Source organism: Delphinapterus leucas, chromosome 1 (assembly GCF_059928025.1).
Source record: "Delphinapterus leucas isolate spDelLeu-1000000601 "Yukka" chromosome 1, BTC_Dleu_Yukka2, whole genome shotgun sequence".
NCBI lineage: Eukaryota > Metazoa > Chordata > Mammalia > Artiodactyla > Monodontidae > Delphinapterus > Delphinapterus leucas.
In genome coordinates, this window is record NC_143129.1 from 28,848,849 (window position 1) to 28,869,159 (window position 20,311).

The 20,311-nt window shown below is 53.6% G+C and overlaps 2 protein-coding genes across 5 annotated transcripts in view; both read right to left on the minus strand.

Moving 5' to 3' along the window:
- Positions 1-8,238, minus strand: part of TMEM63A (transmembrane protein 63A) — a 33,067-nt gene extending 24,829 nt beyond the window's left edge. Inside the window, exons 1-3 of one of the 3 annotated variants that reach the window (XM_089907250.1) lie at positions 8,073-8,238; positions 4,754-4,930; positions 2,756-3,053 (exon numbers count right to left, since the gene is read on the minus strand). In XM_089907250.1, the coding sequence (XP_089763376.1) occupies positions 2,756-2,941 (186 nt within the window). In that variant the 5' untranslated portion in view covers positions 2,942-3,053; positions 4,754-4,930; positions 8,073-8,238. The remainder of the gene's footprint in view (positions 1-2,755; positions 3,054-4,753; positions 4,931-8,072) is intronic. The other 2 variants (XM_022579328.2, XM_022579329.2) reach the window with 2 other exon arrangements.
- Positions 8,239-9,613: 1,375 nt separating this feature from the next.
- On the minus strand, positions 9,614-14,045 carry LOC111177522 (left-right determination factor 2-like). 2 transcript variants are annotated; one of them, XM_022579340.3, is made up of 5 exons: positions 13,796-14,045; positions 12,473-12,501; positions 12,255-12,370; positions 11,792-12,034; positions 9,614-11,423 (listed from the first exon to the last, which is right to left on the minus strand). In XM_022579340.3, exons 1-5 carry the CDS (start codon positions 14,043-14,045, stop codon positions 11,060-11,062), a joined length of 1,002 nt encoding a protein of 333 aa, XP_022435048.2. In that variant the 3' UTR covers positions 9,614-11,059. The 2 variants fall into 2 exon arrangements, with proteins under 2 accessions (XP_022435048.2, XP_022435045.2); XM_022579337.3 differs by having other exon boundaries at positions 12,255-12,501.
- Positions 14,046-20,311: the final 6,266 nt, after the last annotated feature.

A 20,311-nucleotide genomic window follows, 5' to 3' on the forward strand; every position in this document is an offset into this window, starting at 1 on the left:
AAGCCACAGAGGCTGTCAACACTGACACGGAGCTTGCCCCGGCAGCCCCCTAGTCAAGCACTCAGGTCCTGCTCTTTTAGTCTCAAGGCAGCCCTGACAGCCACAGCCTTCCTCAGCCCTGGTTTGCTTGCAGGGTCTCCTGAGCAGGAAGGCCCTCACAGCAGCCCTGGGGACCAGCTCCCTCCTTCACTTTACATAGAGCTGCATTTTTCATTACAGAATAGAGGTAGCAGAGCCCCTGGAAGCTGAGCCAGAAGTGGTCAGATCTTTATCTTGAGTTTGGTTCTCCTGGAGGCAAGCCCTGGGGACACCTGGCGCAGAGCATGCAGGGCCCTCGGCAGGCCTGTGTGCCCAACAGCAACGCGAGGCGCTGGACTCAAGACTAACCCCCTTTCCGCTCTAAAAGTCTGTCGATTCTAGACTGTCTCCTCGCTCCCCCCTCCGTGTCCACCTTTGCAGGTCCTCTGCCTTGCTCCTGCCTGTCTCCCCTCCCTGGACAGGCTCCCTCCCTTCAGGGCTCAGCGTTTTAATCAGTATATCCCTGCCTGCCCTAGTCAGGAACTGTGGTTTTAAATGTGGGTTTTGCGTAAAATAGATAGCTAGTGGGAAGCAGCCGCATAGCACAGGGAGATCAGCTCGGTGGTTTGTGGCCACCTAGAGGGGTGGGATAGGGAGGGTGGGAGGGAGGGAGACGCAAGAGGGAGGAGATATGGGAACATATGTATATGTATAACTGATTCACTTTGTTATACAGCAGAAACTAACACACCATAGTAAAGCTATTATACTCCAATAAAGATGTTTAAAAAATTAATGAATGAATTGGCTAAATGGAATTTATAATAAAGAACATTGTATATTTAAAAAAAAAGAAAGCAAGCAAGCAAGCAAGAAAAAGAAAGAAAGAAAGAAAGAAAAAGAAAGAAACGTTGTTGAAGTTAATGAGCACCGAAAGCTGTAGTGAATCAGGGTCTCCTACACTGAGTTGCACATGCAGAAAGGAAACATGAAAACTGGCATTTTCTCCGTCCTGTTTGTCCGTGTTGGACATTCCCTTTATTCACGTCATGATATTCTTTCTGGTATTCCTTCATGCTTAAGCACAAATAAAATTGCTCTGCTTCTCAAGATATAAAAAAAAAAAAAAAAAAATGTGGGTTTTGGACCCTAGAGGGGCTGAGTTCCAGCAGAATTTTCTCAAGGTGAATCTGGAAGTTGGTGATATATTTTCAAAGGCAGGTGAGTCCTGCTGTCGGATAAACATGAAGGCAGCTTGGCAAGTGCCTGCCCTCTGCCCTGGCTGCTGCTCCCTTGGCTCGAGCGGTGTGGACATTTCCCACACATCTCTCTCCTCCAGGCCCCTCTGGCTCTTTGGTGGTCCCTTCCTCCACCCCACCCCCAATCCCCGTAACTTCCTGCAATACAAATCCACCCCCACCAGCACACTCCACTGGAGAGCTACTCTCTCTTCTCAACCAAGACATACCCACCCCAGCCTGCCTCTCCGGACTTCTCTCCTTGGCCCAGACCCTCCCCTCCCTGGAGACGCTGGATGGATCACAGCTCTAGGGCCACCCTCCTCCATGAATCCCACCAACCCTCAAATCCATCACCACTCTCCTGTCTACTCCCTCCTCCCAACCAAGGCTGGTAGATGTGACTGTTCTCAACCTACAAATGGGTTTTGGCTCCAAGACGTGGGTTATTCGGCACTTAAAGAGCCCTTTTTCGTAAAAGCAACATGAGTAGCACACGGGTTCCCACATCTGCCCTTAGAGGACCAACAAATGTAGCAAAAGTCTAAGGCAACAATTTAGACTTTAATCCTTGGGAGGAAAATGCAAAGAGGAGTTAGGACTCCCTTTCCCTCTTCCTATGAACATTTTTCCCCCCAAGCAAACTTGGGTTGGATACTCGCCTCCTTCAGGGACGGGGGCCCTCGGACTACCCTAACCCCCCTCCCCCAGGCCCCCACCTAACCTCTGGCCCAAAGCAGTCCAAGGGGTCTACTCCCTCCGTCCCCTCTTACCCTGTTTAATCAGATGGGCTCCACTACATGGGAAGAGAAGGTGACAAGAGGGACCAACCATCCCATGGGCACTTGTCCAAAGAAGGTGCCCCTGAGCCCCAGTAAATCTCACCTAGCATGTCTGAGCCAGTCTAGGGGAGAATACGGCATATTTCAAATTGGGTTGGGGGGGCTGTCTTTGGGAACAAGGAGGTCTGAACTAAAGAAAGGCCACCTGTGAGGGTCGGCACTGATCTCGCCTTTCCCCGGTTTTCTCCCTTTCTCGTCTGATCCTCTAAAGGCCCAGGGGCCCCAGCGGGGAACACGGGTGCGACATTTATAAACTGGGAATTGCAGCTGCTCTAATGCCTATTCACATCTCTCATCCCTGTGGACTGGCCCTTCCCAGGGGCCTTAGACACATGACAGGCTGATAACTCGGTAACAATGGTAATAATCAGAAGAATCGTAATGTGTATTCTTTACATACATTGCCTTATTTAACCTTGTCCCAGAATCTTCGAGGTAAAAATTATTACCTCCATTTATAGAGCAAAACCTGAGGCCTAAACAAGCTATGTAACACGCCCAAGGTTACAGAGCTGCGAAGTAGCGGAGCTAGGACTTCAACCCAGGGATGTCTGCTGGCTCCTCACCTGAGTTTCCCAGAAAGCCCTGGGGTGGTGGGGAGTTGGGGGATGGAGGTTAAACAAACAAATAACTGACACGATTCCCAAGGAGTCTCACCAGGAAGCAGCTGACGTCTATGAAGAGGACAGTGGGGATGCCACCGAAGGTGACCCCCTGGAGCACGGTGCTGTTTTTGGCCGAGTTGTAGCAGTAGGAGTCATTGGGCTGGTCCCCGATGCCCAGCCGCTGGCGGATGGCCACTGCCCTGGATTGCCACAGCTCCAGGAATGGGGAGTCAGTCATCGTGCTGGTCCTCCCTGGAGAATGGGACCCGGCAGAGGGTCAGGGCTCCAACTTTCCCGTGGTTTCCCCAGCCAGCGCCGGCAGAGCCAAGGGCGGGTGTCTCCTCCAGGGGCTGGTGGGGCACAGGGATCAGGGAGAGGCAGACACTGGCCCCGAGCACCCGGCAGAGGCTACAGAGAATAGCTCCATTGTGGGAACAGCCCGGAGGGTCAGATGCACCGGGTGGATGGCTCACCCAGGACACAGCTGGCCGCCTCCCCAGCGGGGGTGAACAGGAGGACAGGGGAGGACAGGAGCTGCTATGGTGCCTGCCTAAGGGGTGCCAAGTTCCTCCAGCCTCAGGGACGACTGCCGGGAAGTCATCCCTGCAGCGGGACCCTGGGAGGTCCGGAGGGCAGGCAGGGGAGACCAGGCAGGGCACAGGAATCAACAGAGGAGGAGGAAGAGTGTCCAAGTGCAACAACTCTTTTTTTTTTTTTGCGGTACGCGGGCCTCTCACTGCTGTGGCCTCTCCCGCTGTGGAGCACAGGCTCTGGATGCGCAGACTCAGCGGCCATGGCTCACAGGCCCAGCCGCTCCGCGGCATGTGGGATCCTCCCGGACCGGGGCACGAACCCATGTCCCCTGCATCGGCAGGTGGACTCTCAGCCACTGCGCCACCAGGGAAGCCCAACAACTCTTGATCATCTGAGCCACAGACAAGAGTTCATAGGATGTCAGGCCGGGGCCTTAGAGACAGGCCCACTCCATACACTTGGAAACCGAGGCTCAGAGATTAAGGTTAAGGAGCTGGTCGGGGCAGAACTGGGTCTCAGACCCAGCCTCCTGGGTCCCAGACGCCAGCTCTCTTTCCACTACGCCACACTCCCTCTGCAGCCGGCTACACACATGGGTTAGTTTAGTGAGAGATTAAAAGCCAGCAAAGGGGTAGCGGAGAGGAGACAGAGGAGGCAAAAGGGGGTGGTCTAGGGTGAGGAGGATGGGATCCCAGGCCTCCTCAGGGACCCCTGAGTCGCCCACCGTGCACCGCTGGAGCACTCCCCAGGCTCTGCCCTCTCATTCCTACACCCCTAGCCTTACTGGAAGGTCCAGCATTTCCAAAGCAAATATCGCTCCAGGCTGGTTGTTGACTTTTCCTTCGAGGCGCCTGGTAACCCAGGTGAAACTAATGGAAATCTCCAAACACCAAAGGCCCCAGAGTTAGCAGCCAAGTTCTGGCCTGCTTTTCATACTGTCTGTGGCTGAAGAGCCTGGAGAAATGCTCAGCAACACCTTCCTCTCAAGGTCCCACCTCCTTAAATCTGGTTAACCTAGATTCCCAGGGGACTTCGGCTAAGTCTGGTCTTTCTACCTGTTAGAGGGACAAAAATCTTGGGGACAAGAAGAGGAGGTACAGAGAACAGACAGATATTTGAACTACGCGGTAATACTGGCAGGATGTGTGTTGGGGGAAGGTGATTCCCAATTCTGGCCCCTGGGACGGCTGGGTTGGGGACAGTCTCTCACACACACACACATACACACACACACACACACACACACACACGACAGGAAGTGCAGGGTGGGTGGGGGGAGGTGGCAGGTCAAGGGCATGGGAGGACTCCTCAGAAGGCCAAGTCACTCTCTCATCCCTATAAGAGACTGGGCAATGGCCGGAGGATGTGATGGCAGAGCCACAAAAGCTGCCTCGGGCAGACAGATGGTCTTAGCTTCCCTCCTTTAAACCCCACCCCCTGGCACCACCCCAGCGGAACGCCCAGCCTGACACTGATTGGCAAAGGCCTGCCCCTCCTTCCTGTCCCCCGCACTTACCAGATGCCAGGGGAAGGAAGTGTGGATGAACGCCTTGGAGAGGACCTCAGTTGATGCAGGCTCTAGCAAAGGCAGTGGCAGCCCTGGCCACCCTCCCAAGCTGCCTCAGGTCCGCCACTCATTTCCTGCAGGGCTTTCCAGACTGGGGTCATGGGGCACCAGCCTTTACAGGCTTCCCTGAAGGAACACAGACAGTCAGAGTCACATGGGAGCTGCCCTCTTCCAGTTCAGGGCTTCTGGTCTGAAACCCTGCAGCACACTTCCCCTGCACTCACACGTGCCCCAATGTGTCGGAACTCAAACGCTCGTGCGGAGCCTGTGGTTCTTTCCAATGTGCTCCCTCCAGCCCTGGCTCTCTCCCCAGACTCCTAGCACTACGGAGGGTCCACACTCCTCTGTGCTGTCCTGCTCCTCTCTCCTCTCTCTTCTCCAGCATCACCTGAGGGTCCAGCCTGCCCCCTCTTGTCCAACGGCTCAAGGCCCTACTGAAGCCAGGGCAGTGGACCTCCCCCTACAGAAGTACTGGCAGCTGTAGGCTCCAGGAAGACTGAGTCCAGGACCTCATATAGGCCCCAAGAGGCTTCCCCAGGGCCCCCAAAGGCTAGAATCAGGAAAAAGGAATGCAGCAGAACAAACAAGGAAGGCTTGAAAAGTGAAGTGGAAAGAAAAAAACCACCCCCATAAAATGGTCACAGAGGGAGCATTGTCCCTGGAAAGGGGCAGCTACTGCAGTGGTGCTGGGGCAGGATGAGCCTCACCAATGCTGCTTTGTGTTGAGCTCTGGGAGAGCAGAGGCCCCGTGGGAAGCAGGTACCTAGGCTCCTCTCCCCCCTTCAGCCCCAGTCACGCCTCTAAGTCAAACAGGCTCCCCTGGGTGGTTTGACAAGGTTAGATAAGAAGGACTCAGTGAGGTCAGCCATCAAGTCCCACCAGCCTGGGATGGAACCTCAGGGCTCCCCAGAGGTGGCCTGTCTTGCCTTCCCCCTCCAGGTGAGGGCACAGCTTTGGGGGCCCGCATTCTCTCTCAGAACTTTCTGCTTAGTTGTAGTCTGTTACCCATGGAAAGTCCAGATGCTCCTGAACCATGACGGTCCCTCCAGGGCCAGCCCCCTGCATCCTCCCAAACGGGCACGCTCTGAGAGGGCAGCTGGAAACACACGCACCACAGGGTGGCCCCGCCAGGCTCAGAAGGAACAGGACGGGGAGAGAAGGCAACTCAGCTGGTGGTGACCAGGAGAGAGCTAGCTCAGTGGGCAAAAGACTGGTAGTGCTGGGCAGGGGCCAAACCACCAAGTAGGCCCTGTGGCCAAAGGCGCCCTGCCTGGCAATGTTCACTCATCCCATATTTGTCAGATATGCATGTGTGAATGCCTAGTCTTATCCATGCCTTCCAGAGAGCTCTCTGCTCATCGCCTCATTCAGGAAAGGCAAGATATACTTCTGAGGCCCAGGCGGCAGGTGAGCAGCAGGTGACTCAGGCCCCAACGCAAAGTTCAGCCCACATACACCATACAGTCTGGTTGTGGCCAGTGAGACTGAGAGCTCAATGCCATGGCTGGTCCCAAAATTGCCAAAGAAGTCAGCCACCAATGCTAACCCCCGCCCACCTGAGCTGGTAGCTGCTGGCCCCTGTAGCACACCTGAAGATCTCTACGCCTGCCCTGCCAGGAGTGGCAACACAACGCTGCGGGAAGCGTGTGAGCCTCGTCAGCTCTTGCAAATTCAGGGTATTTTTATCATCACCAAATTTTCCGACCTTGTTAGGATGACAGGCAGCTCCAGGCCTTCTGCCACAGGAGGTGACTCTGATGTTCTAGATGGCAGGTTGCAAACCTCTCCTTAAAGCCCCACCAAACAGGGCCCAGGAACCTGGACAACCATTTACCTCCACAGACACAAGCCCTGGAGCGCCAAGGAAACGGCACAGGGTCTGGCTGCAGTGGGAGGCGGGGGCAGCCGGCGGTCACCTGGGCAGGCTCTGGAGTTAGGGTCTCCGCACCGGGTGCCTTTAGACAAGTGGCTTAAGCACTGCGGTCTGGCTTCCTTCTCCATCAAATGGGCACAATGACGTCTCCCCTGCAGGGCTGGTGAGGGGCAATGTCCATAAAGCACCGAGCCTTCGTGGGCACTCAACACCTCCTCTTATTTTGTCACCTCTCCAGACAGCGGGAAAGACAACATTAGGAGCAGCAGGACCCCATCTGATATTTTTCCTGTCACAGCCCAGTGAACAGCCAAGGGAGACCTTTGCCCCCAAACTAAACAAACAAGAGGTGAACGAAGGCAAAAGGAGGCCTCTGCTTCTGTACACATCCACCTCAATGCAGAAGCAGACTCAGTACTACCTGACAGCTGTCAGAGGAGGGGAGAAGGTAGAAAGACAAGGGGCGTGCAGAAGGGAAAAGGGAAATATGGGTCGTTTCTCCAACAAGCAACGACCTGGAGTCTTTCCTTCCTGCCAACGACTGTCCACAGCCCTGCAGGAGCCAGGGCCTGAGCAGGACCCCAGGATGCCGCCTTGTACGCACTGGGCCTGGAGTGGTGAGCCCGCTAGCTTAACCTCAAACCCCGCATGCTGTGGGGCTGGGACACAGCCACACAACTTCAGCGTGGAAGGAAGCTGGCGGGTCATTCTGTGTACCACTGTGGCCTGCTGCCCTTCAGGACACCGCCTGAGCTGAAAGACAGAGGCCACGCCAGAGTCTCAGGTGGCCGGGCTTATCAGGTACTGGCACCGCTGCGTTTTGGGTTTCCTGGCAGAGCTCTCCTCGCCCTCCCCACCCCTCCCCAAACCCCCAGCTTCCCTCCTCAGGACTCCACCAGGGCTGCAGGGAGCGGTCACGGGGAGCAGCCCCAAGGTGCTTTCTACCCTCCCAGCAGCAGGTGACTCAGATGCCTGGCCCCTTCCCAAGCCCACCTCGCAGAGTCGGAGAAGGAAGGGCCCCCAGCCTGCGCTCCGGGTTAGGCTGGGAGGTCGACACCAGCTGACAAACCCCCAAAGAGAGGGATGGGAAGAGAAAGGGATCAGCCATAAAAGCGAAAAGTTGGAGCCTTGGAGGGGGAAATCCCGAAAAGTCGTTAGGAAGTGGAGAGGCGCGGCGCTGGAAGAGGGGCGCGGGGTCTGCGGGGCCCAGGGACGGACCTTCTCCTCCCACCCACCCGGTCACCCCCTGCTCCGGAGTCGGGGCTGCGGAGGCCGGAGGGCCGCATCCCGGAACCGGACACTAGACATGGCACTCTGACGTAGACCCCAGGTCCTGCACGTCCCGGCAAAGGCGGAGGGCGACATTCCCCCCTCCCAACGCTTCTTCCCCTTTACCTGCGGCGGCGGCGCTGCGGCCCGGCGCGGCCCGGGGAGGTTGTCTGGCTCCACCTGGCCAGGCGGGGCGGCGTCCAGACTACTTAAAAGTTACAAAGTGAAACTCCGGCACTCGTGCACATGCGCAGACCCGCGACCACTGCTTGCTCAATTTGCAGCTTCGGCGGGGCAGGCGTCTGCGCTGCCGCCGGCTCCCGCTCCCCGGACCGTGCGCCCCTCGGCGATCCTCCGCCTTGGCTTGGCCCCGGGGCGGCTGCTCAGCCCGCGCAGCTCCTCCTAATGTTCTGCAGGCCCCGGCCGGGCCGGCTCGCATCCTGGGACCGAGGAGGGCGCCGCCACGGCTAATTCCTCTCCCCAGCCCCCGGCGCGTCCCCCTTGCCCCGGCACCTCGGGGAGCCCCGGGCCTAGCACAGGGTGGTCGCGTCCGGGGGCTGCGCGGGGAGAGCATCAGCAAACGTTCTTGATTGTCCTGTATTGCACTGAATTTCCGCGACCGGCTCCTCGGCCCGCCAGGGAGAGTGGGAGGATGGGAAGCTCGGCTGGGCTCAGCCCGCACCTCGGCTCCACGCAGTCCGCGGTCACCCGGCTCCCAGTGTGAAAGGCCGCGGCTCCCCCACCGCTCTGGGCAGCCGGACAGGGAACGCCTTGTGGGGGGTGGGTGGGTGCGTCCTACGTTTGGCCCCAAACGGAGGTCGCAGTATTTTCAGCGGTCCCCTGGAGCCAAAGCGGGTACTGCCAGGACCAGGCCGCCGGGTGCCACCCATCTAGCCCAGCTGTTTCCTATGAGCCAGCGGCCTCCGCAACTGGACTGTAAGCTCCCCGGGGGCGCCGGGGTGTGCGCTGGGCCACACGCAGGACAGGGTTCAGTGAGGACTCCGCACCCTGTGAAACCGAAGACCACCGCCTGCCTGCGGCACCAAACTGCCCTCTTCTGCAGGCCTCAGTTTCCTCGTCTGCAACACGAGGGGGTGGGACCGAAGCTTCCACTCAGGTCCCTTCCAGCACTAGAAATTAGTAAATCCTGAACAGGCCTTCACTCCGCACGTGTGCAGCTTTGCAGGGCCTCTGACCCGTCTTCCATTTCTGGGTCTTCCTCTTTCCTGGAAATGGTCAAAGTGTGTTCCTTCCCTCCCTGCCCACGCCTCCAGCACCAGCCTGGGGCTCTCTGGAGTGGGATGGGGTAGGGGATGTCTCCTGCTTCTCTAACAGCTCCTTTTGTCCCATCTGGCTTCCTCCCTCTCCTCCACCCACAGCCGCTAGTTATTTCTCACAGTTTGCCCTTGGCCCCTGCGCTCAGCCCAGCCCTTGTCCTTCTGCGCAGGTGCCTGACCATCTCTCCTGCTCTCACCTCCGGCTGCCAAGGGCCTACACCTGACCTCCAGCAGGTTCCTGGGTGTGGCCGCCGGACTTGCCCCTATCTTCTCAGACTGCCTCTGTCCACTCTCTGCCCCCCCATACGCCCCACCTGCGTGTCCCTATTCTGTCCCTGCCTCAGTTAATGGAGCCACCCCCTGCCTGGTCTGTGCCCTGGGGCCCAGGGAAGTGCAAAGTTCTAACCCCTAACCTAGTGGAGCCACTGACAAAGAGAAAAGTTAGGATCCTTGATTTCAGAGAGGGAAGGGATTTCTAAATTTGACTTTCAGTTGGTTATTTCAAAATCAAGAGAAGGCCAAGATAGATCAGAATGTGAGCTGAAATAACCATAGCCCCCATTACGTGTCAGGCAGTATGGAGAGTGCTTATAAAAACACTATTTCTGGGACTTCCCTTTAGGCGCAGTGGTTAAGACTCTGTTCTCCCAATGTAGGAGGCCCGGGTTTGATCCCTGGTCAGGGAACTAGATCCCACAAGCATGCCACAACTGAGGAGCCCACCTGCTGCAACTAAGACCTGGCACAACTAAATAAATATTTAAAAAACAAACAAAACAAAACACTATTTCCTTAAATCTCCAGTAAAAGTACAGGAGTCAGGGACTGTCCCTATCTGATAGACAAGAAAATGAAAATTTAGAGGATATAGAATTTATAGCTAATAAGAGCTGTGCAGCCTGGCTGGCAAGGAATCCAAGACATCCATGCCCCAGGCCCAGATCCTACATCAAACTCAGTTTAAAAGCCAGTGTAATCTTGGCATTCAAAAATCTTATATTCACCATTTTATCATTTGCTCCCTTTATCTGCCCCCAAATCTAAAGAAGTGACCCACATTCTTGTAATATTGATGATGATTTTGATCACAGATTTTTAAAAATTTTGTATCAAGTAGAATTGAAATAAAGCCCACTCCCTGTGCCCAGAAAAGTAAAAATGTCAACAACAATGACCAAAATAAATCCTGCCTTAATCCTAAAAGGACAGGCACCTTAGAATCAATGCATTTTGATCCTAGCACTCTGTATCACCCTTAACTGAGACCTCGAAAAGTCTTTTGAAGCTTTTCCCTTAGTTTTCTAACCTGGTTGACCTAATCCCTATAGAACTTTCTGTTCCCTCACAATTTGCAGGATTCTGGGTAAAACATAGCAATACCGAATAAAATCTGTTTTATTTGTTTCTTGCAGAATACCCTTATTATCTGAGTTGGGAATGCACAACCCATACTTGACCCTAGGTTTTAAGCCCAGAGTGGCAGCTGCATCTCCCACCCATACCACAGAGCTCAGCCCAGATCCAGTGACAGGACAAGGAAACAATGACAAATTGTGGTTTCTCCTCTTAGGTTACAAAATCTACACAGATAAGTGCTTAGGATACAGTGCAGTGAATAATGTCAAGAAAAGGTAGACTGGGCAGGGGTTACCCAGTGGCCAGGCAGACTTGTTCCTGGGAAACAAAAATCAGAAGGTGAGCTGACTGGTCAGAAGAACTCAGGAGAGAGCACAGAGCATGTGCCATCCACGGTTCAGTAATCCCCCTCTCTCCTGGTACCCTGGAACACTTCTGACACACACACAAGCCAAGTCCCTCGATGGCTGCACCCCACACCTACGGCTCCAGCTTCCTTGGTACAGGCGCCCCATCTGAGGCACAGCTGCACTTCTGCACCCTCATGTTGGGCAAGCTGACCACCTGGGGCCTGGGCTTGCCTCCCTCTGGGATGCTGACAATCATGGGCAGTGAGGTCGTCTCTGAGGCGATGCACTGTCTTGGCCCCAGAAATGGCCACTTGAAGGTCAGGGGCTCTGGGGGCTGCTGGCAGGTGCCCACACACTCATAGGCCAGGAAGCCTGGGGGCTCCAGGACCCAGTTCTCAGCCCACTTCATCCCCTGCAGGTCAATGTACACCTCCCGGCGGCAGCAGCGGGTGCCCTCGGTCGCTGGTGCCTTAGGATCACAGTTTCCCTGAGCTCTGTGGGGGGCAAGGAGAGGCAGAGTCAGAGGTCAGCTGGGAGGGCAGAGGTCAGCTGGGAGGGCAGAGGTCAGCTGGGAGGGCAGAGGTCAGGGAGCCCAGGGCGGGGCTTAGTGGGGCATCTGGAGGGAGACTTATGGTCCATCTCTTGTTATGTTCAAAATGCTGGATATTTGTGTAAGGATGGATAACTAGAAATAACCCCCAAATAAATAATTCGACCTGATATTACTCCTAAGACTGTTAGGAGAAATTTTATATATTCATCCATTCCCATAGCACCCTGTAAAGTTGCCCATTTCAATATAAGTTTAATTCTGCCATTTGCCTCATTATTCGGGTTCACCCATCTGACCCACAGCACCTACCCGTAATCCCTGAGGTCCAGGGTGTGCAGCTCCAGCTGGGGCTCCCGCTGCCCGGCGCCCGACGGCCCCTGCGAGGCGAAGCGGACCAGCGTGTGGGCGCTGGAGGCCAGCGGGCCCAGGTGCTCCCGCTGCACCGACACCTGCAGCAGCAGCGACTGCCGGGGCCGGCGCAGCTGCTGCCAGAAGTTCACGGCGTCCGTCACGTCCAAGGCCTTCCAGCCGCTCTCGTGGATGGACACCAGCCTGCGACACCACACGGAGACACGGGCCCGCGCTGAGGGGTGGGGACTGGGGCGGCTGGGGTGGCCCCGGGGGGGGGGCCCTCTCCCACCCCTCTCCTCCCCTCCCCTCCCCCCCAGGGGCCCCCCGCGCCGCCCCTCCTCCCCCAGGGCACCCCTCCTCCCGCGCCGGGCCCAGTCCCCCTCCTCATCCCCGCCCCACACCCCAGCCGCCACCTCCCCACCTGGAGTCGATGAGGGAGGTGCGGTTGGAACCGTCGTCGCGGACGTGCAGCCACTGGACGGTGATCCGGGCGCGGTCGCTGCGCGGGAAGAGCCGCTCGTGGCTGCGGAGCGCGGCCTTGGGGACCGGCTCCTGGAAGAGGCGCAGCACGGCCTGCACCAGCTCGCTGTGGGGCGGCAGCCGCTGCTCCATGTCGAACACCAGCAGGTGCGAGGAGACCTCGGACACCAGGAACCTGCCGGCCACCTCTGGGGACACGAGCGGGGTCAGCGGGGCCCCTCCTGGCACCAGGGGAGCTCTGAGGGTGGCAGGGCCCAGGGCCAGTGGACAGGGTTTCCCCAGTAATCCCTAGGGAGAGTTTGGGGGCTGGGAAACTGATGGGCCAGGCCAGAAAGAGAGCACCTCCACTCCTAGAAAAACTGTTAGAGCCAAGCAGGCTCTCCCCCACCATCTGAGGTTGGGGCTTGTTTACTAGTGGCGTCTGCCCTCACCTGGTAGGGGCAGCTTTGAAACGCCCTGCCAAGACTGGTGCTTCCAGTGAGGACTACAAACCCACAGCCTTCTTTAGGCCAAGGGGCAGGAGGGGGAATGGAGCGCGGGAGGCAGAAGACCCAGCTAGTGAAAATCTATGGTCACCGGCTGAGACTGGCTTTTCCTAAGAGCCAGAGGAAGAGCCCAGAATTTACTCTCATTTCCCTGCTTATGCCCAGTGAAATGTCCCCCAAAGGAGGAAGAGTAGCCAGGGGCCTGTAAACAACTTTTGTGGGACTGCTGAGCCCTGAGGGAAATAGTGAGGATAGGTACAACAGCCTCCTCAGAGGCACCAGCAGCATGTCCCCAACACCTGAGGCTCCGGGTGGGCAGCATGATCCCCTGACCAGCCAGCCCCGTGACCACAAGCAGTCACCCCCGCCCCCCAGGTGTCCAGGTCTCCTCATCTCCCCAGACACCTGGCCGGGTCTATCTCTGGGCACTGAGGAGGTGAGCCCCAGCCCCAGGGAGGTGACAGGCTGCAACAGGATCCAGACCTGGTACCTCCCATCTCATAGAATGCCCACAACTCTGGGAAGTAGTCAGAGCTACTTTAATCTCACTTCCAGAAACGCAAATAGGCTAGAGTTGTTCGGTGACTTGTACAAAGTAAAACAAATATCACAACTGAGAACTGAACTCAGAGGTCCTTTCTCTCTGAGGCAACAGTCTCTGCTGAGGCCAGCCTTTTTGTCCACCAGCACAAAGTCCCCTTGACAGTCTGTCTTCTCTTCTCTATTCTCCCCTCTTTCCACTTTGCTTCCCTACCCCATGATATCTGGTCTTGCCTTGGCCTTGGCAGCGGGTCCAGCCTGGCCCAGCTCCTGCTGGCCCCGAGGGGTGGGGCCCTCAGTGCAGACAGAGACCAGGGGCCCGTGCCCAGCCTTCCTCACAGTCCATGGTCCCTCCTCATCACCCTGTGGACCCTGCGCCCCCAGATCGCCTCCCCAGAGCAGCCCCCCCACCCCCACCCCGCGAGGACCAGGCTGCAGTAGGGAGGGAGGGCCTCACCTCGGAAGTTCTGGCTGAACCTCTTCCCCCGGGAGCGGGCCCCGTGGCTGCGCTGCAGCAGGGCCACGTACTGGGCCCTCACGTGGGCAGGGATGATCAGCCTCTCCACATCGGCCTCGTCCAGGACGGGAGCCTCGCTGAGGCGCAGCTGCCGCAGCAGGCTGCCCAGGACCCGCTCCTCGGTCAGGGCCGCCCCGGGGCCGGCCAGGGGCAGCGCCCAGAGCGCCCAGCAGAGCCAGAGGGGCCGCATGGTGCTGCTCGGGAGACAGAGGGGCAGAGCGGATGTGTCCCCGGACGAGGCTCCGGGAGGGTCCCAGCTGGGTGTGCTGAGGGCCAGGCTGGGCCAGCTTTATAGCCAGGCCTGGGCTGGGCCTGGGTGGTGGGAGGGAGGGAGCCCGGGAGGGAGGGAGGTCACACCCCTCGGACCTCCTGGGAGTTCAGCGGCCAGACAGGTCCCTGAGCCCCGAGGAGGGGGCTGTCTGGACTGTGAACAGATGGCTATTGTTGTGGGTCAGAAGCCTCTACCTTGGCTTGGGGTCCCTCACCAGTTAAATTTAAAAGCTTGTTTCCTGAAGCAGAGGCAGAGATCTCATTCTGTGCTAGATCCCCTGTCCCGCAAGTCAAAGAGCAAACTCCCGTCTCTGGAGTGTAGACGTAGAGGCCTGTTCCTTGCTGCAGCTAAACTGCCAATTCAACACCAGGACTCTCTGCCTAAGGACCAATCCTGCCTGCCGGGATGAGCGTCTGAGCCTGGCGTTCAAAGGGCTCCCAGGAGCTGTTGAGCTCCTGGGCTGTCCGCGGTTGGAAAACCCATGATTTTCCCTGGTGTTCTGGGGGGTCTTCCTAGGCAAGGGAGCCTGGGATAATTTAGTTCCAATGGGGTTTTGTCCAATAAGGAAGCCCATCCTCTCCCTCTTCCTGGCTGTTCATGGATTCAGAGGTCAGAGTCGAAAAGACCATCCAGTCCATCCCGTCCTCCAGTTTTTGAGCCAAGAAAACCAAGGCTCAGAGAGGCAAAACATCCCCAGGCTCACAACTGTTCTCGATGGACGCCTGCGTAAAGTCAGGTCTGCTGATTCCCAGCCCAGAGTTCCTTCCACAGCCTCAGCTATTTCCAGACAGAGTCCTGCTCAACCCCCTGAAGCTAGCCACGTGGACTCAATCCAGGTGATCAGGGCTGGACAGGGGCAGGGGACATGTCCCCCAGTTTCCTGAGACTTCCCCACGTGAACGTGGATTTGCCTGGTTGAAGAGTTTCACTGGGGAAATAAAACAGTTGGGCAATCAGCCAGGGATCGGGCTGCCAGATGAAATACCCAACACAATTTGGGATGTACTTTAACAAATTATTTGTTGTTTATCTGAAATTGAAATTTCACCTTTCACCGGGAGTCCTATATTTTTAGTTGCTAAATCTGGCAACCCTAGCCAGAGGCCAAAAGAAGAAATCGAATGTGGATTGGGAGACTTTTGACAATGGGCTGATTAGCGGTCGGGCGGGAGGGCAGCCCCCATCCTTTGTCATGCAGAAGAAGGAGCCAGGCCTCCCCCACTTCCACCCCAACCTGTGTCTGGCCTAACACCCTGCCAGGTCAGGACGGCTGGAGATGGTTAAGTGGCCCCTTAGCCAGATCTTGAAGGGAGGAGAAGGGCCAAGGGAACAGGGCATCACTACCCCTGATTACGGGCCAATCTGGACCTGGCCCACAGCCGAGGGTACCCCGGAGGGCAGTGGGCCGGCCGTCTTGGGGTGTGGGCAGCAGACCTGGCCCCAGAGGGTCCAGGAGAGATGGATGATAGGGACTGAGGCAGGAGGGCAGGTGAGGAGCGGGGCCAGGTGCCCACTTCCACCCTCCTGCCCCTAATAGGGTGGGATTTGACCCCAGCCCGAGTCCAGACTGCCAGCTGAGGGCCGTGAGAAAATGTGAGGTCAGAGGTCATCCTGCGGACTCTGCGGATGGAGACAAACTGGACCAGAGCCTGGGCTTGGAACTAAAGTGAGCTGTGAGGTTGATGAAGACTGGAGGCTGGGAGCCAGTTCACCTGTGGATTAGAGCATCTGGGGGTCCTTGGGGGAATAGGGACACCTGTCCCCTTCCTGAGCAGGGCAGGCACTGCTGTGGTGCTTCTGAAATTCCCCGAGGCCCAGCCCCAGGTGCCTTGGGCCGCCCCAGCCCTGCACCCATTAACCTCCCCAACCCCAGACCTGGGGGCCCATGTGGCTCCTTGGGGTCTCCAGACACGCCTCTGGGTGGGCAGTGGGCCTTCCCTGTCCTCCCAGAGCAATTTGGCCTCCGCGTTAGCAGGGCCAACCCTTCCCTGGGGCTCCCTGGGCTGAGAAGGGTGGGAAACAGGAGAGAACTAAGGACCCATGTTTCCGTTTATCCACACCTTTCTGGCAAGGGTGAGCCCTGGGTTCAGTCCTTGCTGTGCCATTAATCTGCTGTGTGGCCTTAGATGGGTTTTCTATCCCCTTGAGGGTAAGTTTCCTCCTACAAAATGGGGATAATGTACTTTTTTTTGCAAAGAACTTGTCAGTATTAGTGGAGATGTCAGCAAAGTGCCTCTCACAAACTCCCCCCCCACACACACAATAGGTGCTCAATAAATGGTAGGGATCTTTCAACTGATACTAACTTGCCATGTTTAACTTTTTAATTTTTTAAGTTAACAATGTTTCTTAATTATTTTCTAGTTAATACACATAGTACAAAAGTCAAAAGGTGCAAAAGATGTTCATGAAAAATATCAGCCTCGGGAGTTCCCTGGTGGTCCAGTGGGTAAGATTCCACGCTCCCAATGCAGAGGGCCCGGGTCTGAGCCCCGGTGCGGGAACTAGATCCCGCATGCATGCCACAACTAAGAGTTACCATGCCACAACTAAGAAGTCCACATGCTGCAACTAAAAGATCCCACATGCCACAACTAAGACCTGGTGCAGCCTAAATAAATAAATATATATTTTTTAAAAGTCAGCCTCCCTGCCTTTGCTACTCACCTCCCACTTCTCCTCCCCAGAGACAGTCTGCTAACAAAGAAACTCAGATATTTTTCCCACCGTAGGAATCTTACTAATCTATCATCGTGATCCATACCCCCTTTTCAAAATTATAATTTTATTCTGTAAATGGTACAGTAAAAAGTCTCTCCCATCCCTGGCCCCAGTCTCTCTATCCACCACCCCCCACCCCAGAGGCACCAGTGTTGTTAGTTCAATTGATTCAAAGGGGCTTATTGCTGTCTCTGACATGCTGCATCTTTGAAATCAGAATTTGTCTCATAATCACTGACAGACAGGTGGCAGTTAGGACACTCTTGTGCAACAACCTTATGATGACATTTGGTGTCTCAGGCTGCTCTGGCGGCCGTAACAAAATGTTAGTGGGGAGAGGGGAGGGGGCGGTCTTAAACAGCAGAAATTTATTTCCTCACAGTGTGGAGGCTGGAAGTCCAAGATCAAGATGCCAGCAAATTTGATTTCTTCTAAGGCCTCTCTCCTTGGCTTGCAGATGGCCACCTTCTTGCTGTGTCCTCACATGGTCCTTCCTCTGTGCACACACATCCCTGGTGTCTCTCCATGTGTCTAAATTTCCTCTTCTTAGGACACCAGTCAGATTGGTTTAGAGCCCACCCTAAGGGCCTCATTTAATTTAATCACCCCTAAAAGCCCCCTGCACCACCATCTCCAGCTACAGTCACGCTCTGAGGTACTGGGAGTTAGAACTTCAACATATGAATTTGTGACACAGTTCAGCCCTGGTCAGATGAAGGAAGCTCCAGCATCAAAAACTCTTAGGTTTGAGGAAATACCATAATTTCTTAGGTATCCTTCAGAGATATTCTATGCAAATATATGCAGATACATTTCTTTCTTTCCTTTTTTAACTCGAAGATTAGCATACTACACACATTTCCTACAGTTTTCTTCTTTCACTTAACAATATACCTTGTAGAATCTTCTATATAGTACTACCACATTCTTTTATTTTATTTTACTGTTACATAAATTTTTTATATAGATGTACCATAATTTATATAACCAGAATCTTTTGAGTGAATATTCAACTTCCATTTCAATCCTTTGCTATTACAAATAATGTTGCAATAAATCGCCTAGTATAAATGACACTTTATACATATAAGAATGTATCTTTTGGATAAATGTCTACAAGTTGATACACTGGGTTACAGTGTATGTGTAGTTTTCATTTTGATAGATAGTTAAATCAGTTACTGATAGTTTATATTTTTTATGGTAGTTTATAGTAGTAGTTTTAGCTTATATTTTTTTGTTTTTGAAAATGGGATCTTTTATTCCACAGCACTGCCAATTATTGTTTGTATCACTGAAGAATGTTGATTTCTATGTACCAATTTTGAACCCAGCCTCCATACTGAATAGTCTTATCATTTGTAGTAGTTCTTAATTGATTCTCTTGCGTTGTCTAGGTACAAAATCTTTTTTTTAAATTAATTTTTATTGGAGCATAGTTGCTGTACAATGTTGTGTTAGTTTCTGCTGTGCAGCAAAGTGGATCAGTTTTATATATATATATATATATATATATATATCTCCACTCTTTTTTAGATTTCCTTCCCATTTAGGTCACCACAGAGCACTGAGTGGAATTCCCTGTGCTATACAGTAGGTTCTCATTAGTTATCTATTTTATACATAGTAGTGTATACATGTCAATCCCAATTTCCCAATTCATCCCACCCCACCCCCCTTGGTAACCATAAGTTTGTTCTCTGCATCTGTGACTCTATTTCTGCTTTGCAAATAAGTTCATCTGTACCATTTTTCTAGATTCCACACATAAGCGGTATTATTCGATATTTGTCCTCCTCTTTCTGACTTACTTCACTCTGTGATCCTCTCTAGGTCCATCCACGTTTCTGCAAATGGCACTCTTTCATTCCTTTTTATGGGTGAGTAATATTCCATTGTATATATGTTCTAGTACAATTTTTTTTTTTTTTTTGTCCACGCCGCCCACAGCATGGAGCTTAGTTCCCCAACCAGGGATCGAACCCACACTCCCTGCATTGGAAGCTCAGAGTCTTAACCACTGGACCGCCAGGGAAGTCCCTTGGTACAAAATCTCAATGTTTTTTAATAATGATAATTAAATTCTTCTTTTTAAAAATGTATTCCTCTGAGAAATGCAAATCAAAACTACAATGAGGTATCACCTCACACCAGTCAGAATGGCCATCATCAAAAAAATCTGCAAATAATAGATGCTGGAGAGGGTGTGGAGAAAAGGAAACCCTCTTGCATTACTGGTGGGAACGTAAACTGGTACAGCCACTATGGAGAACAGCATGGAGTTTCCTTAAAAAACTAAAAATAGAACTACCATATGACTCACCAATCCCACTACTGGGCATATACACTGAGAAAACCATAATTCAAAAAGAGTCATGTACCACAATGTTCACTGCAGCTCTATTTACAATAGCCAGGACATGGAAGCAACCTAAGTGTCCATCGACAGATTAATGGATAAAGAAGATGTGGCACATATATACAATGGAATATTACTCAGCCATAAAAAGAAATGAAACTGAGTTATTTGCAGTGAGGTGGATGGACCTAGAGTCTGTCATACAGAGTGAAATAAGTCAGAAAGAGAAAAACAAATACTGTATGCTAACACATATATATGGAATCTTAAAAAAAAAAAAGGTTCTGATGAACCTAGGGGCAGGACAGGAATAAAGACGCAGACGTAGAGAATGGACTTGAGGACACGGGGAGGGGGAAGGGTAAGCTGGGACGAAGTGAGAGAGTGGCATGGACATATATACACTACCAAATGTATAATAGATAGCTAGTGGGGAACAGCCGCATGGCACATGGAGATCAGCTCGGTGCTTTGCGACCACCTAGAGGGGTGGGATAAGGAGGGTGGGAGGGAGACACAAGAGGGAGGGGATATGGGGATATACGAATACATATAGCTGATTCACTTTGTTATACGGCAGAAACTAACACAACACTCTAAAGCAATTATACTCCAATAAAGATGTTAAAAAAATGTATTCCTCTGGTTTCTTTTTATTGTCTTATTTCCTTAGCTAGTATCTTCAGAACAATGCTAAATAAAATTGATGATAATAAATATCATTGTCTTGTCCCTTGTTTTAACAGGACTACGTTACTCTTTCCCCATTAAGTATGAGCTTTACAGTTGAGATGAACACATTCTGTCATATTAAGGAAGTATCCGTAGTAGGAGTTTTTAAAAATCAAGAATGGATCTTGCGGAAGATTGGTGAAGATCTGGAGAAGCAAGAACTCTCCGATGTTGCTAGTGAGAGTGTGAAGTTCTACAGCCACACTGGAGAATTCTTTCCCAGTATTTACTACAGTTCAAGACACCAAAAAAAAAAAAAAAAATCACATTACCCAAAGACCTAGAAAGTCCACTCAGTTGGACAGAAATGCACGTGTATGGATGATTATAACAGCATTGCTTATAAAAGCCCAAACTGAAGCAACCCACCAAA

Coding starts and splice junctions, on each gene's coding strand:
- LOC111177522 (XM_022579337.3), bottom strand. CDS start 14,045: ATGCGGCCCCTCTGGCTCTGCTGGGCGCTCTGGGCGCTGCCCCTGGCC. Junction 12,502..13,795: donor GTTCAGCCAGAACTTCCGAG/GTGAGGCCCTCC, acceptor TCGTGTCCCCAG/AGGTGGCCGGCAGGTTCCTG. Junction 11,424..11,791: donor CTGGACCTCAGGGATTACGG/GTAGGTGCTGTG, acceptor TGCCCCCCACAG/AGCTCAGGGAAACTGTGATC.